Below are 20,329 nucleotides of genomic sequence, written 5' to 3'. Positions count from 1 at the left end.
GTAGTAATGGTAATATTGGTAGTAGTAGTGGTAGTGCTAGTAGTAGTCTTGGTAAAGGTAGTAGTAGTGGTAGTAGTAGTGGTAGTAGTAGTGGTAGTGATAGTAGTAGTTGTCTTGGTAAAGGTAGTAGTAGTGGTAGCAATTTGCGGACGATTCGGTGCCATAGGTGAGTAACGGCATGGGACAATTTGTAAGGCCAGAAAGTATTCAATTATACCCTGCGCCAGTGTGTTAATATCTATGTATGTAACAGTCAACCTCGATATACATACAATATATACATTAATACATGCATACATGCAAACACATATAAATACACATATACATAAGCATACATACATATATACATGCATGCATACATACGTATGTACGTACGTACATGCCTACATACCTACATGTCTACATACCTACATGCATACATGTCTACATACCTACATACCTACATGTCTACATACCTAAATACCTACATACATACATGTCTACATACCTAAATACATGCCTACATGTCTACATACCTAAATACATACATGTCTACATGCCTACATGACTACATACCTAAATACCTACATGCCTAAATACCTACATACCTAAATACCTACATGTATACATGTCTACATACCTAAATACCTACATGTCTACATACCTAAATACCTACATGTCTACATGCCTACATGTCTACATACCTAAATACCTACGTATTGACATACCTACATGTCTACATACCTACATGTCTACATACCTACATACATACATACATACATACATGTCTACATACCTAAATACATACATGTCTACATGTCTACATACCTACATGTCTACATACCTACATACCTAAATACCTACATACATATGCATCCTCATCATCACTAGAGACATGATCACTATCATTATCACCACCGGTAAAACACACTGATGTAAATTATTGGTATGTTTAATTGTAGGTATTCTCGTCTTAATCGGTGTCGCCATTTTCGGTGTCAGTAGGAACTCACTCGGATTGGCTTCCGCGTTGAATTATGCGTTTGGTTTGGTTTGTAATTCATAAAAGCATATTAAACATGCTGCTCCATAGTTGCCTGATAAGCATATTGGCAATTGTCCAATCCTTGACAACACCATGTCAATTTTTTTTACATACATGTCCATTTCAAATGTAATGTTGTGATGGGATAATAGATACATCTTTATTGAACATTCGATATGAGTTTTGAATTAAATGTAGCAACAAAGAAAAAGCAGAAAGTATAATTATTCTCAAAATGAAAAATTATTTTTGGCGCAAAAGTACGAGGAATTTAAAGATACACTCGACGCATCCCAGAAAGATGTGTGCTATCTACACACCCGATAACACCAGGGAACTGTCCTATTTGAAAAAAAAACTCGTCCTTAATTATTTGAGCCTCGGCGTTATTTGGAAATTTCACAAAGTCATCTATTGTGTGTGCTAGGGAAGTGGATACACAGTGTATCGATCTGCAAGGTGTAGATTGTGATATCTGTAGAGGATCGCCAACAATGATATGAAATGTCCCAGAAGCATAGTATTGCAAAGCTATGAGGACTTGCTGATAGGACAGAAGGGCGCAGTTTCGTCTTGTTTCGTGTTCAATGTCCACGGCAACTATATCCGTAATACGCATTATTCCCATGCAAGAAAATCTATAGCGTTTTATAAGTTCAGAGTCCGAAAACACATCCAAAGGGTTCCTATAATCCCAGAAAATACGTTCCCGTCACATTGCTCGTCGTAACTCCGTCAACTGCAACATTCTAGGTGCCATCCTGACTGCACAAACAAGTGACTTAGCACTTGCTAATGAGTTAGAGGTACTCCCGATCGACTCTACACTTAGCAAGCAACTTAGAAGCTTGCTACCATTAGAAGGGTTTTATGAATAACACATAGCAACAAACTGGAGTTAGAAGCCAGTATAGCAAGTAACTAGGCTCAGCAAGCTTTTACGAATTTGGCCCCTGGTTGTTAGCTGACATATTGTCATAGATGTATTAAAACAGGTTTAGTTGTTAGCTGACATATTGTCATGGATGTATTAAAATAGGTGTAGGTGTTAGCTGACATATTGTCATAGATGTATTAAAACAGGTTTAGTTGTTGGCTACCGGCCTTGGTGGCGTCGTGGTAGGCCATCGGTCTACAGGCTGGTAGGTACTGGGTTCGGATCCCAGTCGAGGCATGGGGTTTTTAATCCAGATACCGACTCCAAACCCTGAGTGAGTGCTCCGCAAGGCTCAATGGGTAGGTGTAAACCACTTGCACCGACCAGTGATCCATAACTGGTTCAACAAAGGCCATGGTTTGTGCTATCCTGCCTGTGGGAAGCGCAAATAAAAGATCCCTTGCTGCCTGTCGTAAAAGAGTAACCCACGTTGCGACAGCGGGTTTCCTCTAAAAACCAGTGTCAGAATGACCATATGTTTGACGTCCAATAGCCGATGATAAGATAAAAAATCAATGTGCTCTAGTGGCGTCGTTAAATAAAACAAACTTTACTTGTTTAGTTGTTAGCTGACATATTGTCATGGATGTATTAAAATAAGTTTAGGTGTTAGCCAACATATTGTCATAGGTGTATTAAAATAGGTTTAGGTGTTAGCTGACATATTGTCATAGGTGTATTAAAATAGGTTTAGGTGTTAGCTGACATATTGTCATAGGTGTATTAAAATAGGTTTAGGTGTTAGCTGACATATTGTCATAGGTGTATTAAAACAGGTTTAGGTGTTAGCTGACATATTGTCATGGATGTATTAAAATAGGTTTAGGTGTTAGCTGACATATTGTCCTGGCTGTATTAAAACAGGTTTAGGTGTTAGCTGACATATTGTCATGGATGTATTAAAATAGGTTTAGGTGTTAGCTGACATATTGTCCTGGCTGTATTAAAATAGGTTTAGGTGTTAGCTGACATATTTTCCTGGCTGTATTAAAACAGGTTTAGGTGTTAGCTGACATATTGTCATGGATGTATTAAAATAGGTTTAGGTGTTGACATTGGACGTTGGAATAATATACTCATAGAAGATAGAATTTGCACATTATGTAATGTAATGGACATTGGCGACGAGTTCCATTATCTTTTTATTTGCCATTTTTTCCATAATTCAAGAGTCCAGTTGCTACACAAATATTATTATACGCGACCAAGTACTTATAAATTTAGAGAACCAATGGAGAATAAACGAATTAGTACCCTAAAGAAATGATCAAATTTCATAAATATAATAACTAATGAATTCAAACGCCCTTGACTAAAACACCATAAAAACCAAACATATTTAACAAAATACTATCATTATCCACTGCACCATATACAAGTTTAACAATCTATTCGTTTATAAATACTTGGATACCCGTATATCTGTGTTAAACATTTGTATTATTACATAATATATTGATGTGTGTGACTGTATATGTTTGTATATGTGTTTGTGAATGTATTGTAATTAATGTATTTACTGTCAACCATCTTGTCACGTGTATATAACAAAATGCTTATGTATATATTCCTCCTATGCCGTTGTGTAACGGCCCGAGTGTAAATAAAGTCTTGTCTTGTCGACATATTGTCCTGGATTTATTAAAACAGGTTTAGGTGTTAGCTGCCATATTGTCATGGTTGTATCAAAACGGGGTTAGGTGTTAGCTGCCATATTGTCATGGTTGTATCAAAACGGGGTTAGGTGTTAGCTGCCATATTGTCATGGTTGTATCAAAACGGGGTTAGGTGGTAGCTGACATATTGTCATGGTTGTATCAAAACGGGGTTAGGTGTTAGCTGCCATATTGTCATGGTTGTATCAAAACGGGGTTAGGTGTTAGCTGCCATATTGTCATGGTTGTATCAAAACGGGGTTAGGTGGTAGCTGACATATTGTCATGGTTGTATCAAAACGGGGTTTAGGTGTTAGCTGCCATATTGTCATGGTTGTATCAAAACGGGGTTAGGTGTTAGCTGCCATATTGTCATGGTTGTATCAAAACGGGGTTAGGTGGTAGCTGACATATTGTCATGGTTGTATCAAAACGGGGTTAGGTGGTAGCTGCCATATTGTCATGGTTGTATCAAAACGGGGTTAGGTGTTAGCTGCCATATTGTCATGGTTGTATCAAAACGGGGTTAGGTTTTAGCTGACATATTGTCATGGTTGTATCAAAACGGGGTTAGGTGGTAGCTGCCATATTGTCATGGTTGTATCAAAACGGGGTTAGGTGTTAGCTGCCATATTGTCATGGTTGTATCAAAACGGGGTTAGGTGGTAGCTGACATATTGTCATGGTTGTATGAAAACGGGGTTAGGTGTTAGCTGACATATTGTCATGGATGTATTAAAACAGGTTTAGGTGTTAGCTGACATATTGTCATGGTTGTATCAAAACGGGGTTAGGTGTTAGCTGCCATATTGTCATGGTTGTATTAAAAGAGATTTAGGTGTTAGCTGACATATTGTCATGGTTGTATCAAAACGGGGTTAGGTGTTAGCTGACATATTGTCATGGTTGTATCAAAACGGGGTTAGGTGTTAGCTGACATATTGTCATGGTTGTATCAAAACGGGGTTAGGTGTTAGCTGACATATTGTCATGGTTGTATCAAAACGGGGTTAGGTGTTAGCTGACATATTGTCATGGTTGTATCAAAACGGGGTTAGGTGGTAGCTGACATATCGTCATGGTTGTATCAAAACGGGGTTAGGTGGTAGCACCAGATTTCAATAATGTTCCGGTTAGATACATAGGACCTGGTGTTGACGGGTTTCTTCCTGTAGTGTGTGCAAGAGTGATTAATAATATTCAATATGTGAAATATATATTTCGGCGAACTAGAAAATGGATCAATATAATGGTAAGTAACGTCTAGCATAGGGTTCATATTGTATTAGAGCACGAACTTTTGCCCATCTGGTGGTAGGCAGCAATTTCGTGTTTTCCATTTAGAGTTATCTCTGGCTGAGAGAGCGATCATATCCGTTCAAACGACCGTCTCGCTCTTGAAGCACAGACAGCGTCTCCTTCCTCTGCAGCGCCATCTGGGCACCGTTCTACGAAGTGATCTTAGCCCTAAGATCAACTTAGTTCATAGGGTAGCTATGCGTCTAATGTAATCTTAGGGCTGAGATGGCTTCGTGGAACGGGGCCCTGGACATCGCTATTATTGTTTACAAGACGGAAACCTTCACCCGGAAAGGTTTAGGCGTGGTGCCTTACTCTGGGGCTTTTCCCCAATCATAAGACCGCCGTGTAGATAGCTCACTCTCTTCAGCTGAAGCTATGTACACGGCCGCCGTGTGTGTGTGTGTGTGTGTGTGTGTGTGTGTGTGTGTGGATATATATATATATATATATATATATATAGAGAGAGAGAGAGAGAGAGAGAGAGAGAGAGAGAGAGAGAGAGAGAGAGAGAGAGAGAGAGGATAATAAACGAGTTATCAGTTATTATAAAATTTATGTCCCGAGTGAAATAATTTTGACGTGGGATATAAATTTGATAATAACTGGTACCGAGTTTGTTATTCTATTTATTACCTTCGCTATTTTTTCTCTTAAACCTTTATTTTCGACGCACATGCACGAAGGCCAACCTGTATGGAAACGATATAAACCACTTTACGCACTGTTCTGAGAATTGCTATAACTTCTTAATTTAATCACGTTCAGAAATAATAATTTTTTTAAAAAGGTCTCTTTATTTTGCTACAAAATCTATAAGGAATTGCATTAAAATGACAATTTATTATAAATTTAACACCCAAAACAGAGGGCCGTAAACGCAAACTTTTACACTACATCACATCATTTTGTGATACGTAGGAAGGGTTCACGAGAATAGCCTGTGATGTCACATTAAAATCTCAGTGACACGTAGGAAGGGTCCACGAGAATAACCTGTGATGTCACATTAAAATCTCAGTGACACGTAGGAAGGGTCCACGAGAATAACCTGTGATGTCACATTAAAATCTCAGTAATACGTAGGAAGGGTTCACGAGAATAACCTGTGATGTCACATTAAAATCTCAGTAATACGTAGGAAGGGTTCACGAGAATAACCTGTGATGTCACATTAAAATCTCAGTGATACGTAGGAAGGGTTCACGAGAATAACCTGTGATGTCACATTAAAATCTCAGTGATACGTAGGAAGGGTTCACAAGAATAACCTGTGATGTCACATTTTTAGAAACGTGATATTTTGGAATTTTAACGTTTACATATTTATGCCTAAGAAAGCATTATTTACCAACTACTCTTAACGGCCTACCATAATTATATGTTTTTAACTTGGTGTATCGTTATGACGTTAACATACACGACCGCTATAATACTATCTGTTTTAGATATCATACGGTATTCCCGTGGACCCTTCAGATATTTTAAAGTAAGTGAAAACCTGTGGTTCGCCATGGATGTATTACTTATCTGTTAAAAGTACAGTGGTCCACTCTGCTTTTATGAATCTAAAGTGTGGTCTACACCATGCTTGGTGCGTCGTCGGCGACGTTGAAACAAGACAACGTGTTGCAGAACACTCGCAGTCGTAATGCATGACCACGTAACCGATAGTGCGCAGTTCTTCAACTAATTGGTCTCAAGTCAGGCATATTTCGAGATGTCACTTGTTTCCAAATTTCTTTTCCAGCCAGTGCACGATAACTGGTACATCAAAAGGCCGTGGTATGTACTACCCTGTCTGTGGGATGGTGCATATAAAAGATCGCTTGCTGCTAATCGAAAAGAGTAACCCATGAAGTGGCGACAGCGGGTTTCCTCTCTCAATATTTGTGTGGCCCTTAACCATATGCCTGACGCCATATAATCGTAAATAAAATGTGTTGAGTGCGTCGTTAAATTAAACAGTTCCTTCCTTCCCTAACTACAGATGATCTTTTGTGATCCCATCTGTTGGTAACTTTATGATGTTCTGATGAACACTAATGAACTCTCTCTCTCTCTCTCTCTCTCTCTCTCTCTCTCTCTCTCTCTCTCTCTCTCTCTCTATATATATATATATATATATATATATATATATACTGTATAAAGAGAAAGTGAACGAGAGAGAAAAATAAAAACACACACACTCTCTCTCGCTCTCTCTCTCTCTCTCTCTCTCTCTCTCTCTCTCTCTCTCTCTCTCTCTCACACACACACTCGTGAGCTATAAAGAGTGCATCGAACTTGTTTCGTTTCCTATAGTACACCTTCTGTAATGTGTATCAGAAACCACGTGCTTCCCTGCGGCCTTGGTATGTGCTGTCCTGTCTGTTAAAAAAGTGCACATGAAAGATCTCTTCCTTCTAATGGAAAACTGTTGCGGGTTTCCCTGAAGACATATAATATGTCAGAATAATCAAATAGTTGACTTCCAATAGCCGATCAATCTGATAAAAAATTTGCTCTACTGGTATAGTGGAGCTAAATTTAATTAGATTGATAGCCGATGACTAATTAATCAGTATGCTCTGTACTGAGTTTCCTCGATCCAGTTGTTTGTAGATGTAACGGACACTAAATCGAGCAGCTAACGCTTAAACTTTGGACCAACACAAAGCTGTCACGGGGCAGTCGGCCGAATATGATCCCACTGTTGGGATAAGTGGTATGGATGAACGTCGTTATATATATTTTCTCTTTACATAGAGACAAGTTACAGAGGTTCTGTTTGCAGTCAGCTCGACCAATCTAATATCTCGATGACGACGGACGTTAGCCCTTGCTCTCTCGATCTGCCCCCCCCCCCCCCCCCACCTGGGGGGACTGATTAATAGTTATGGAATGCTGATAGAATACCGGGTCTCGTACACCGGGTCACGGGCAACCGTGACCTTGGTGTACGGAGACCGGATTCAGAAGAAAGGAAGGTGGAGGAAGAGGAGACGTGTGCCAGCGGCGGCGCAGGGGGGGGGGGGTCAAAACCGGTGGCTAAACCGCCGGCGGCGACTCCTTCTGTTAGACCGCCGAACACCGCTCACCAGAAGACGACCCAGATGGAAGAGGTTCCGGCCCCGGCTGTCTCGGCTACCGTCCCACTGGAAGACGACGAATTGGACGAGCCTGACGCAGCCATCTGTGTCACCCCGTCCAATCGGCCTCCGACACCTAGCCCTACTCAAGCGCCTCCGGACATATCGCCGACTCCACCGACGACACCCGTTGAGGCGCAGGCCCGGAAGGAGCCAGTCGTGAAGAGGAGGAAGGCGAACACTCCCCCGAGCTCAACACCACCCAAGCCAACTCGCCCCTCCAAACCGCCGCAGCCGAGGACAGAACCAGATGGTGGTCACTGCAGGCCGGCCGTCTCCAACAGCGTTACCAGCAGCTGGTGAAGACGAACCTCTCCGATGTACGCCATTTGATTAGCCGCCCTAAGGAGCAGGCTTATCAACCACTACCCGACGGACTTAACGAGGGGGAATTCGCGGTGCACCGGCTCAAGATGCGGGAGGGATAGAACGCAGTGTGCGTAACCATTCGCCGGAATGGGAAATTCAATCAAGGTCTGCTACTACAGGAGATGGACAACCCGACATTACATCGTGTCCTGAAAACCGTCGCGGGTCCACACTACCGTCCAATCACCAGGTCGCTAGCAGACTCCGATTACCGGCAGCTCCTCCCGCACCTTGACATCCAAGACTACATCGGAACCCCCTAGATAACAACCTTTACCTCCGTGAGTACCAACCTCTTTTTTGGGCTAGTTAGACTTTAAACGTTTTGGAAGCAGTTCAAAATTCTTATGTTTATTTTTTTATAAGTAGTCTAACGCATTTTATTTTGGCGCCCGATCAATTGCTCAAAATCACCTTAAAAAACCTTTTGGCTGAGCAGTCTTAACTATTTTTGGTTACATTTTAGAGTCCGGACATGTTTTGGATGCAGTTACTCTTTGTAGACTTAGGTCAAATACAGGCTTCATCGAGGAATCGAAATTCAGCCAATCAGAGCACGGCTCCCACTCGGTGTACTTCAAGTTTACGAAGTGTCTGCTATTTGGTCCGCGCTCGCGTCGACCTTACTAAATGGCTTTATTCCAAATTCCGCCCACCTCAAACTTACCCCCCCCCCCCCCCCCCCCCCCCCCCCCCCTCCTGCTCCGGAGTTAGTCACTGGCGAAGTCAGAGGCTAAATCCGTGGTGGGCGTGCCTGAACCTCTGTGGATAGGGGCACGTAAAAAGAGTTTCCCAGTTTCCCAGTCAGCTCGACTAGCCGATTTCGACATCAATCTCGCTGTTGCGAAATATAAGATAGTGAACATTAAACCATACCACTTACAACAACAATGGGATCTTATTCGACTGACTGCCCCGTGACAGCTTTGTGTTGGGCCAGAGTTTGAGCGTTATCTTCTCGATTTAATCTCCAAATAACTGGATCGATGAAACTGATTAATTAATCATCGGCTATTGGACGGTGGCGTCGTGGTTAGGCCATCGGTCAACAGGCTGGTAGGTACTGGGTTCGGATCCCAGTCGAGGCATGATATTTTTAATCCAGATACCGACTCCAAACCCTGAGTGAGTGCTCCGCAAGGCTCAATGGGTAGGTGTAAACCACTTGCACCGATCAGTGATCCATAACTGGTTCAACAAAGGCCATGGTTTGTGCTATCCTGCCTGTGGGAAGCGCAAATAAAAGATCCCTTGCTGCTAATCGGAAATAGTAGCCCATGAAGTGGCGACAGCGGGTTTCCTCTCAAAATCTGTGTGGTCCTTAACTATATGTCTGACGCCATATAACCGTAAATAAAATGTGTTGAGTGCGTCGTTAAATAAAACATTTCTTTCTTTCTTTCGGCTATTGGAGGTCAAATATATTTGATTATTCTGACACATAGTCTTGAGAGAGAGAGAGAGAGAGAGAGAGAGAGAGAGAGAGAGAGAGAGAGAGAGAGAGAGAGAGAGAGAGAGAGAGAGAGAGAGAGAGAGAGAGAGAGAGAGAGAGAGAGAGAGAGAGAGAGAGAGAGAGAGTTTTTAAAGTTTTGTTTAACATTGATTTACTCATCATTGGCTGTTGTTATTTTCAAAACATCCGGTCAATCTGATATATTGTCTTAGAGAGGAAATTCGCTAAAAGAAAATTCCATTAGTAGAAAGGGATCTTTTATATGCACCATCCCACAGACAGGATAGCACATACCACGGCCTTTGATATACCAGTCGCGGTGCACTGACTGGAACGAGAGAGAGAGAGAGAGAGAGAGAGAGAGAGAGAGAGAGAGAGAGAGAGAGAGAGAGAGAGAGAGAGAGAGAGAGAGAGAGAGAGAGAGATCCATAAATGAGGATCAACACATTTCAAACTGATTAGTAAAACCGTGAAAACAGCAGTGATTCATGATTTTTGTGTTTGTTTGGTTACGGATATTGGACTACACTGATTAAGTAGACTTACAGCAAACATTACAAGACGTTTGCTCACTGAGCGCTGACCTAATTAAATGCAATGGTTAAGTAACGTTTTAACATTGGCTTTTTCACTGTCAACACCATTTTTATTTTAATAAAACGGCGATCGCGAGCCAGTTCGCTCAGAATATGGAACTTGAACCATTTTTCTACCCGAAAATAGTTTTGTTATATTTTTCTGATTGATATTTTCACCGTCATTTTTCATTTTTTTTAAATCGTTTAAATTTCATTCCTAATTGAAAAGCTTGAGGATTCCCTGCTAAAATCGGACACTCGAAGGGATTCCCAGTGTCAAGCATTTTGACAGGGGGCGGTTTCATCCCAGTTCGCTAGCCAATTAATGTCTGAGATACTTGCCGAGCTATCAGTGTAAATATTTTTTTGATTGGTGCAGATTATAATCCGTCATTTTTTTATTGAAAAAAGTGAAGTTTACGAACTTTCTCACTCTCAGCGCATGCGCACTCCATATGTCTGCTGTTACGAACTTAGTGAAAACGTCAAAGTTTGTAAATAAATGTATCAATTTCTCGATTTTATGACTTTGGGATTGATTGTAGATTATGCTAAATGTGCAATAATTGTAATTTTTGTCTTATAAACGACACGAAGGTGTTTTTGTGTGTCTTTTGTCCGGTAAACATCAGATATGCGTGGGCTGTACCATTGCTGCTGCTGCAAGGGGTGGATGAGTTGTGTGTTCTGTGCATTTCGTTGGCCTATACCACAAACAGCTAAATGTCCTAGTAGGTTTTTTTCTTTATTATTTTAGTTTCGATCGACGTAGGCGAAAAGAAAAACAGTTTTGGAAATAAAAATCACAATATTTTTTTCTGTGAATTTAAATAAAATTATTTCAAAAATTAACAAAATAGCGAAACAATTTTTTTTTAGACAATTTTCGATTTTTGAGAAATTTTCCACGGTCATTTTCGTAACCATAGCAACCACAAACTTCAGTTAAAATTACTATGTTGTAGATATATCTTACAATTTAAGGGGATTGTGTTTTAAAGATTTTGGCGAAAACGCGATATTTGACACTTTGTGTGAAATTCATGCAACATGCCCTCAGCCCTCCTGAATTGCCAAATTGTAATACGTTGTCTGAATTCTTTATTTATTGTAAGGGAATAAAGATATACTATAAATTTTGTTAAGAAAAAATCGTGTTTTTTCTTGATTATTTTATTTTAGGCAAAAAAGGAAAAAAAGTTTTGGAAATTTAAAAAAAGAACTATTGTTTCTTTTAATTTAAATTAAATTATTTCAAAAATTAAAAAAATAGGAGCGAAAAATCTATTTTTTAGAATTAAAGTTATTGCTAAAAACGTAGGTGCCGATTGCCGTGACGCGAACGACAGTGAAGTGTGTACAAGAGTCAGGTGAACTATAATTATTTCAGTTTGCATGTCAGTCTGAAAGAAAGAATAAACTAATTGTAAACTGAAATAAACAAAATAAAACATTATGTACAGATTAAAATGCCCCTGTTACACAAACACTGAACTCCGAGTGTCAACGTGCAACAGTATTGTACTGTACAGCACAGATAACTATTGTATGATTACACCCCTTCTCTGTAATGGTCTAGTCCGGCTCGGTCACAGACAGTCAGATATCTAGTCTATATTTAGACGGAAAGAAAGAAAGAAATGTTTTAGTTAACGACGCACTCAACACATTTTATTTACGGTTATATGGCGTCAGACATATGGTTAAGAACCACACAGATTTTGAGAGGAAACCCGCTGTCGCCACTACATGGGCTACTCTTCCGATTAGCAGCAAGGGATCTTTTATTTGCGCTTCCCACAGGCAGGATAGCACAAACCATGGCCTTTGTTGAACCAGCTATGGATCACTGGTCGGTGCAAGTGGTTTACACCTACCCATTGAGCCTTGCGGAGCACTCACTCAGGGTTTCGAGTCGGTATCTGGATTAAAAATCCCAGGCCTCGACTGGGATCCGAACCCAGTACCTACCAGCCTGTAGACCCATGGCCTACCACGACGCCACCGAGGCCGGTATATTTAGACGGATGCGCGTCATAAATGATTTTTAATAATAAAAAAAAGACCGCCACGCCAGCAAACTTCTTCTAATGATAGTGGTGTTGATTGCAGTCTACAGCACAGGTAGGCCTAACCGTGTGGTAGACCCATGCAACCCGATACGATCCTAATTTGATGTTTGGTCTAACATATGAATATTGTATATAACTTCTGGAAAAGTTGCTGAACTTTATGTTATGTATAAGATACATAGATATATAGATGCCTCAATAGCTCACAACGCATCGTGGCTAGTCTGGAATTTGATGGCGATTCGGTGCCACAGGTTTCAGTCCCATCAATCGCATGGGACAATTTGTGAATCCAAAAAGGATTTAATTATCCCCTGTGCCATTGCGTTAATATCTGTGTACCTATATGTATCTGTACATACATATATACATATATATATATATATATATATATATATATATATATATATATATATGCCAGTGTTGGATAGCACAGGAGGATATTATGTTCTATGACATGAAAAGACATGGTTCTGGTACGCTCCTTGTTGGTACTAATTTTTATAATATCGTATTTGTTATTTTCTGTATCAACTTGTATAGTACTGTCATAATAAGCTCTTTTTCTAACAATAAGTGTGTTTCATCTTGGAATCTATGACTGGCCTAATCACAGTCAGTAGCCGCATAAATGGAAACACAACAAACGCAAGCATCCGCAACGCAATCGGACGCTTCCGCACCGCAATCGGACGCACCCGCACCGCAGCCGCATTAATGGAAACCTAGCTTTGGGCGAAAACAAAACAAGGAATATATATGGCTGACTGTATGCAGTGTTATAGGCTGGTATGTTCCCTTACCAGAACGGCAGACCGACTTTAGCCATCAGACTGACTGACTAAACTACTGACTGGTTGACTGACCGAATTACTGACTGACTGACCTAACAGCTGATTACTGATCGACTGACTGATTGACTGACTCTCTGACTAACTTGCTGACTTGATTATCTGATTGACCTGTCTGTCTCTATGTGTGTCTGTCTCTATGTGTGTCTGTCTATGTCTGTCTCTATGTGTGTCTGTCTGTCTATGTCTATGCGTCTCTCTGTATGTCTGTTTGTCTCCCTGTCCGACTGTCTCTCTGGGTCTATCTATGCCTGTTTCTCTGTCTTGCTGTCCGTCTATATCTGTCTGTTTATCTGTGTCCCCCTGTCTGTCTATGTCTGTCTGTCTGTATGTTTGTATGTGTCTGTCTGTATGTATGCATGTATGTCTCTATGAAGGACTGTCTGTCTATGCCTCTCTGTCGGTATGTCTATCTCTATAAGAAGCGGGGGGGGGGGGGACAAGGGGGGTGTCCCCCCCAGTTTTTTTTTAATAGATTTATACATACATATATATATATATATATATATATATATATATATATATATATATATATATATATGTGTGTGTGTGTGTGTGTGTGTGTGTGTGTGTGTGTATGTCTGTCTGCCTCTGTCTGTTTGTCAGTGACTGTCTGTCCGAATGACTGTCTGATTGACTTCCTCGCTGATTGTTAATAAATCATTGACTCGGTGCTTAATTTACTTACTGACTCAGCACATTACTACTAAACAAACATCCTGTTTCTTACATTTGTGCCCGACTAATGAGGAAATATTGCTCAATCCACGGCACGCGAAGGTGAGTGACGGGAAGAGTTTTAAAGTTTGGTACCCCTCCCCCCATGGGTTTTGGTGGGGTTTCAGAACGTTGTTGAGAGATTCCGTTTCTCATTTCAATGTGTTTCTATTTGGTTTTCCTGCTTATTGTCATTTAACTTTCAAGCTCGCTTGAGCACACGCCTCAGCTATTCGGGCTGTGTGTGTGTGTGTGTGTGTTTGTGTGTATGTGTAGGTGTGTGTGTGTGTGTGTGTCTGTTAGTGTGTGTGTGTGCGTTCGTGCGTGCGTGTATGTGTGTTGGAAATTGTTATCTCTTGTCGAATCACCACCGTGTAGCTAACCGGACCCTAAACGTTCTGAAAATTTAATATCCTCCATTTTGCATTCACTTCCGCGTTGCCCAACGACCAAGGTTGAGCGTGTGACTTTTGTTCCTCTGCAGTATGGATACGATTTTGGCTCTGTTTAGTGATGTGGTGGATTGATAAGTCAACTGATTCATGGCTGCTAGATCCTGGGATCGCATCCCGGTATCGAGTCAAACTGAGAGATAATGGCTGAATGGGGAGGGTGTACGATCACATTACCCCCTCCCTCTGTTCCTCCCCCACTACCTCTAACACACACACACACACACACACACACACACACGCACACACACAGAGAGAGAGAGAGAGAGAGAGAGAGAGAGAGAGAGAGAGAGAGAGAGAGAGAGAGAGACGCACACGCACAGGCACACACACACAAACAACCACATATATACACACAAACACACACACGCGCGCAGATACACACATACATAAATACATATACACACACATATATACATACATACACACACAGACAGACACACATACATACACATATACATACAAACAAACACATACACAAAAATACACACACACACACACATACACACAAACACACACATATATACACATACATACACACATCCACACACATATACACATGCGCGCGCATACACACACATATACACACACGCGCGCGTATATATTACAAGTAACATTTTCCGGATACAGGACATATTTTTGGGGGGGAGGGTGTTTCTGTATTTCTCTCTGTTCCTCCCCTGCCTACCACTAACACACACACACACACACACGCGCGCCCGCACACGCATACACACACGCATGAGTCGTAGCCCAGTGGTAAAGTACGCACGCCTGCACACGCATACACACACGCATGAATCGTAGCCCAGTGGTAAAGTACGCGCGCCCGTACACGCATACACACACGCATGAGTCGTAGCCCAGTAGTAAAGTACGCACGCCTGCACACGCATGAGTCGTAGCCCAGTGGTAAGTACGCGCGCCCGCACACGCATGAGTCGTAGCCCAGTGGTAAAGTACGCACGCCTGCACACGCATACACACACGCATGAATCGTAGCCCAGTGGTAAAGTACGCGCGCATCGCACACGCATACACACACGCATGAATCGTAGCCCAGTGGTAAAGTACGCACGCCTGCACACGCATGAGTCGTAGCCCAGTGGTAAAGTACGCACGCCTGCACACGCATACACACACGCATGAGTCGTAGTCCAGTGGTAAAGTACGCACGCCTGCACACGCATACACACACGCATGAGTCGTAGACCAGTGGTAACGTACGCACGCCTGCACACGCATACACACACGCATGAGTCGTAGCCCAGTGGTAAAGTTCTTGCTTGATGAGCGGTCGCTCTAGAATTGATCCCCATCGATGTGCTCATTGGGCTATTTCTAGTTCCAGTCAGTGCACCACAACTGGTATATCAAACCCCGTGGTAGGTGCTGTCATGTTTGTGGGATGGTACATATAAAAGATCCCTTGCTACTGGTGGTAAAATGTAACGGGTTTCCTCTCTAAGACTAAAATTAGCAAGTGTTTGACATCCAATAGCCGATGATTAATATATAATTGTGCTCTAGTGGTGTCGTTAAACAAAACAAACTTTATATACACACATATACACACATACATATAAACATACACATACATATACACACACAGAAACTTATGAACGCTGTTATCATATTCATAACACGTAACAGTTACAGACGTGAAAAAGGTGAAAATACACCATAGCGTGACTTTGTCACACTCGCCAGACTCAGACCCAGTTTCGGTGTGTTTTAGGCTTTAGACTGTTATATTGACAGCAGACTCAGACCCAGTTTCGGTGTGTTTTAGGCTTTAGACTGTTATATTGACAGCAGATTCTGGACAGTTATAAGAAACAAGATGTCCGTTTATCAGTAATGCTAGTATCAGACTACCAGCTGCCAGCGCAATGTTGGCCAACTTTCTGCTGTCATGACTTCTACGACTGTCTAGTTGCTAGTCTGAGCGCTCTTACAACTCGATTCTCGTCGTACAACCCATGAGTTGTTAGTCTGAGCGCACCCGGGAATTGGGGAAATTACAACGCAACCGTCTTGTTGGCCAACTTCGTCGTAACAGTTGACAGTCTGATACTAGCATTAGTCAATAATTGATTCTGAAATCATTCATTCTGTCAGTCAGACATACAGTCAGTCAGTAGGTAACGTTTGAAAGTTTGTTTGGTTTAACGACACCACTAAAACACATTGGGTAACTCGGAACAGTTAGACTTTGTTTTGTTTAACGTTACCACTAGAGTACATTGATTAACAAATCATCGGCTATCGGATGTCAAACATTTGGTAATTTTGACATATAAATTTAGAGAGTAAACCAGTTACTTTGTTCTATTAGTGGCAAGGGATCCCACAGACAGGATGGTACATGCCACGGCCTTTGATACACCAGAAATAGCCCAATGGGCCACCGATGGGGATCGATCCTAAACCGACCGCGCATCAAGCTACGTCCCGCCCAAATCTGTAATCTGGAAGATGTGTAATATTTACTTAGTCTCTAGAGATCTGTCCTGAGTTCCTCGTTGGTGGGCCCATCGGGCTATGTATTGTTCCAGGCAGGACATCGCGACTGGTATATCAAAATCCGTGGTATGTGTTATCCTGTCTGGGGGATGGTGCATATAAAAGATCCCAGTGCTGCTAATCGAAAAGCGTAGCTCATGAAGTGGCGACAGCGGGTTTCCTCTCTCAATATTTGTGTAGTCCTTAACCATATGTCTGACGCCATATAACCGTCAATAAAATGTGTTGAGTGCGTCGTTAAATAAAACATGTCCTTCCTTTCTTCTTACAGATCTAAGCATGTACGCAGGTGAGACAAACGGACGTCAGCCACGACGTGATCAGCGAGTCCGTGTGGGCATCATCGGCTTCTCGGCGGGTTTCTTCCTCCATGTGATCGCCATGATGACGCCCTACTGGGTGGTGCTCGACCACTCCAACTACAACGGCTTGTGGTATGGGTGCAAACTGTTTAGTTTTGAGCAGGACTGTAGATACATCCCGACCCGGAATAATTCTGGTAAGTCGTATGTGTGTGTGTGTGTGTGTGTGTGTGTGTGTGTGTGTGTGTGTGTGTGTGTGCGTGTGTGTGTGTTTGTATGTATGTTTGTCTGACAGAACAATATATATATAATAATAATAATATATATATGTATGTATGTATGTATTGATGTATGAATATCTATATATTGTATGTATGTCGAGGTTGACTATTACATACATAGATATTAACGCACTGGCGCAGGGGATAATTAAATCCTTTCTGGCCTCAAAAATTGTCCCATGCCGTTGCTGGGACTCGAACCTGTGGCACCGATTCGCCCGCAAATTGCAAGACTAACCACGATACGCTCTGAGCTATCGAAGCTTCCATAAAAGGAAGTTTCTTTAACTCAACCATATGCATGGGGTCTACAATCTACGCGGTCGATCCCGCTTACGTGCATGAAACAGTAGGCAGACCTGGCACTGGCTAGTATGTATTGATGTATGAATATCTATATATTGTATGTATGTCGAGGTTGACTATTACATACATAGATATTAACGCACTGGCGCAGGGGATAATTAAATCCTTTCTGGCCTCAAAAATTGTCCCATGCCGTTGCTGGGACTCGAACCTGTGGCACCGATTCGCCCGCAAATTGCAAGACTAACCACGATACGCTCTGAGCTATCGAAGCTTCCATAAAAGGAAGTTTCTTTAACTCAACCATATGCATGGGGTCTACAATCTACGCGGTCGATCCCGCTTACGTGCATGAAACAGTAGGCAGACCTGGCACTGGCTAGTATGTATTGATGTATGAATATCTATATATTGTATGTATGTCGAGGTTGACTATTACATACATAGATATTAACGCACTGGCGCAGGGGATAATTAAATCCTTTCTGGCCTCAAAAATTGTCCCATGCCGTTGCTGGGACTCGAACCTGTGGCACCGATTCGCCCGCAAATTGCAAGACTAACCACGATACGCTCTGAGCTATCGAAGCTTCCATAAAAGGAAGTTTCTTTAACTCAACCATATGCATGGGGTCTACAATCTACGCGGTCGATCCCGCTTACGTGCATGAAACAGTAGGCAGACCTGGCACTGGCTAGTATGTATTGATGTATGAATATCTATATATTGTATGTATGTCGAGGTTGACTATTACATACATAGATATTAACGCACTGGCGCAGGGGATAATTAAATCCTTTCTGGCCTCAAAAATTGTCCCATGCCGTTGCTGGGACTCGAACCTGTGGCACCGATTCGCCCGCAAATTGCAAGACTAACCACGATACGCTCTGAGCTATCGAAGCTTCCATAAAAGGAAGTTTCTTTAACTCAACCATATGCATGGGGTCTACAATCTACGCGGTCGATCCCGCTTACGTGCATGAAACAGTAGGCAGACCTGGCACTGGCTAGTATGTATTGATGTATGAATATCTATATATTGTATGTATGTCGAGGTTGACTATTACATACATAGATATTAACGCACTGGCGCAGGGGATAATTAAATCCTTTCTGGCCTCAAAAATTGTCCCATGCCGTTGCTGGGACTCGAACCTGTGGCACCGATTCGCCCGCAAATTGCAAGACTAACCACGATACGCTCTGAGCTATCGAAGCTTCCATAAAAGGAAGTTTCTTTAACTCAACCATATGCATGGGGTCTACAATCTACGCGGTCGATCCCGCTTACGTGCATGAAACAGTAGGCAGACCTGGCACTGGCTAGTATGTATTGATGTATGAATATCTATATATTGTATGTATGTCGAGGTTGACTATTACATACATAGATATTAACGCACTGGCGCAGGGGATAATTAAATCCTTTCTGGCCTCAAAAATTGTCCCATGCCGTTGCTGGGACTCGAACCTGTGGCACCGATTCGCCCGCAAATTGCAAGACTAACCACGATACGCTCTGAGCTATCGAAGCTTCCATAAAAGGAAGTTTCTTTAACTCAACCATATGCATGGGGTCTACAATCTACGCGGTCGATCCCGCTTACGTGCATGAAACAGTAGGCAGACCTGGCACTGGCTAGTATGTATGATGTATGTATCTATATATTGTATGTATGTCGAGGTGACTATACATACATAGATATTAACGCACTGGCGCAGGGGATAATTAAATCCTTTCTGGCCTCAAAAATTGTCCCATGCCGTTGCTGGGACTCGAACCTGTGGCACCGATTCGCCCGCAAATTGCAAGACTAACCACGATACGCTCTGAGCTATCGAAGCTTCCATAAAAGGAAGTTTCTTTAACTCAACCATATGCATGGGGTCTACAATCTACGCGGTCGATCCCGCTTACGTGCATGAAACAGTAGGCAGACCTGGCACTGGCTAGTATGTATGCGCGATGTATGTGTGTGCGATGTATGTCTGTGATGTATGTATGTGTGATGTATGTATGTGTGATGTATGTATGTCTGTGAAGTATGTATGTGTGATGTATGTGTGCGCGATGTATGTATGTGCGATGTATGTCTGTGATGCATGTATGTGTGATGTATGTATGTGTGATGTATGTATGTCTGTGATGTATGTATGTGTGATGTATGTGTGTGTGATGTATGTGTGTGCGATGTATGTCTGTGATGTATGTATGTGTGATGTATGTATGTGCGATGTATGTATGTGATGTATGTATGTGTGATGTATGTGTGTGTGATGTATGTGTGTGTGATGTATGTATGTGTGATGTATGTATGTGTGATGTATGTGTGTGTGATGTATGTATGTGTGATGTATGTATGTGTGATGTA

General features: G+C 41.9%; 2 protein-coding genes across 2 annotated transcripts in view; both read left to right on the top strand.

Moving 5' to 3' along the window:
* Positions 1-8,010: 8,010 nt before the first annotated feature.
* Positions 8,011-8,349, top strand: LOC121386143 (lysine-rich arabinogalactan protein 19-like). Its single transcript, XM_041516941.1, has one exon. The coding sequence runs from the start codon at positions 8,011-8,013 to the stop codon at positions 8,347-8,349; it is 339 nt and encodes a 112-aa protein (XP_041372875.1).
* Positions 8,350-14,105: 5,756 nt separating this feature from the next.
* LOC121386888 overlaps positions 14,106-20,329 on the top strand; it is a 14,001-nt gene continuing 7,777 nt past the window's right edge. Inside the window, exons 1-2 of the mRNA XM_041517920.1 lie at positions 14,106-14,149; positions 17,336-17,563. Coding sequence (XP_041373854.1) covers positions 17,344-17,563 — 220 coding nt within the window. The 5' untranslated portion in view covers positions 14,106-14,149; positions 17,336-17,343. The remainder of the gene's footprint in view (positions 14,150-17,335; positions 17,564-20,329) is intronic.

This window comes from Gigantopelta aegis, chromosome 12 (assembly GCF_016097555.1).
Source record: "Gigantopelta aegis isolate Gae_Host chromosome 12, Gae_host_genome, whole genome shotgun sequence".
NCBI lineage: Eukaryota > Metazoa > Mollusca > Gastropoda > Neomphalida > Peltospiridae > Gigantopelta > Gigantopelta aegis.
The sequence above is the reverse complement of the archived record's forward strand: the minus strand, read 5'-3'. Positions and strand labels throughout refer to the sequence as shown.

Bases quoted from the DNA above. Each gene is read 5' to 3' on its own strand.
- LOC121386143 (XM_041516941.1), top strand. From the start codon at position 8,011: ATGGAAGAGGTTCCGGCCCCGGCTGTCTCGGCTACCGTCCCACTGGAA.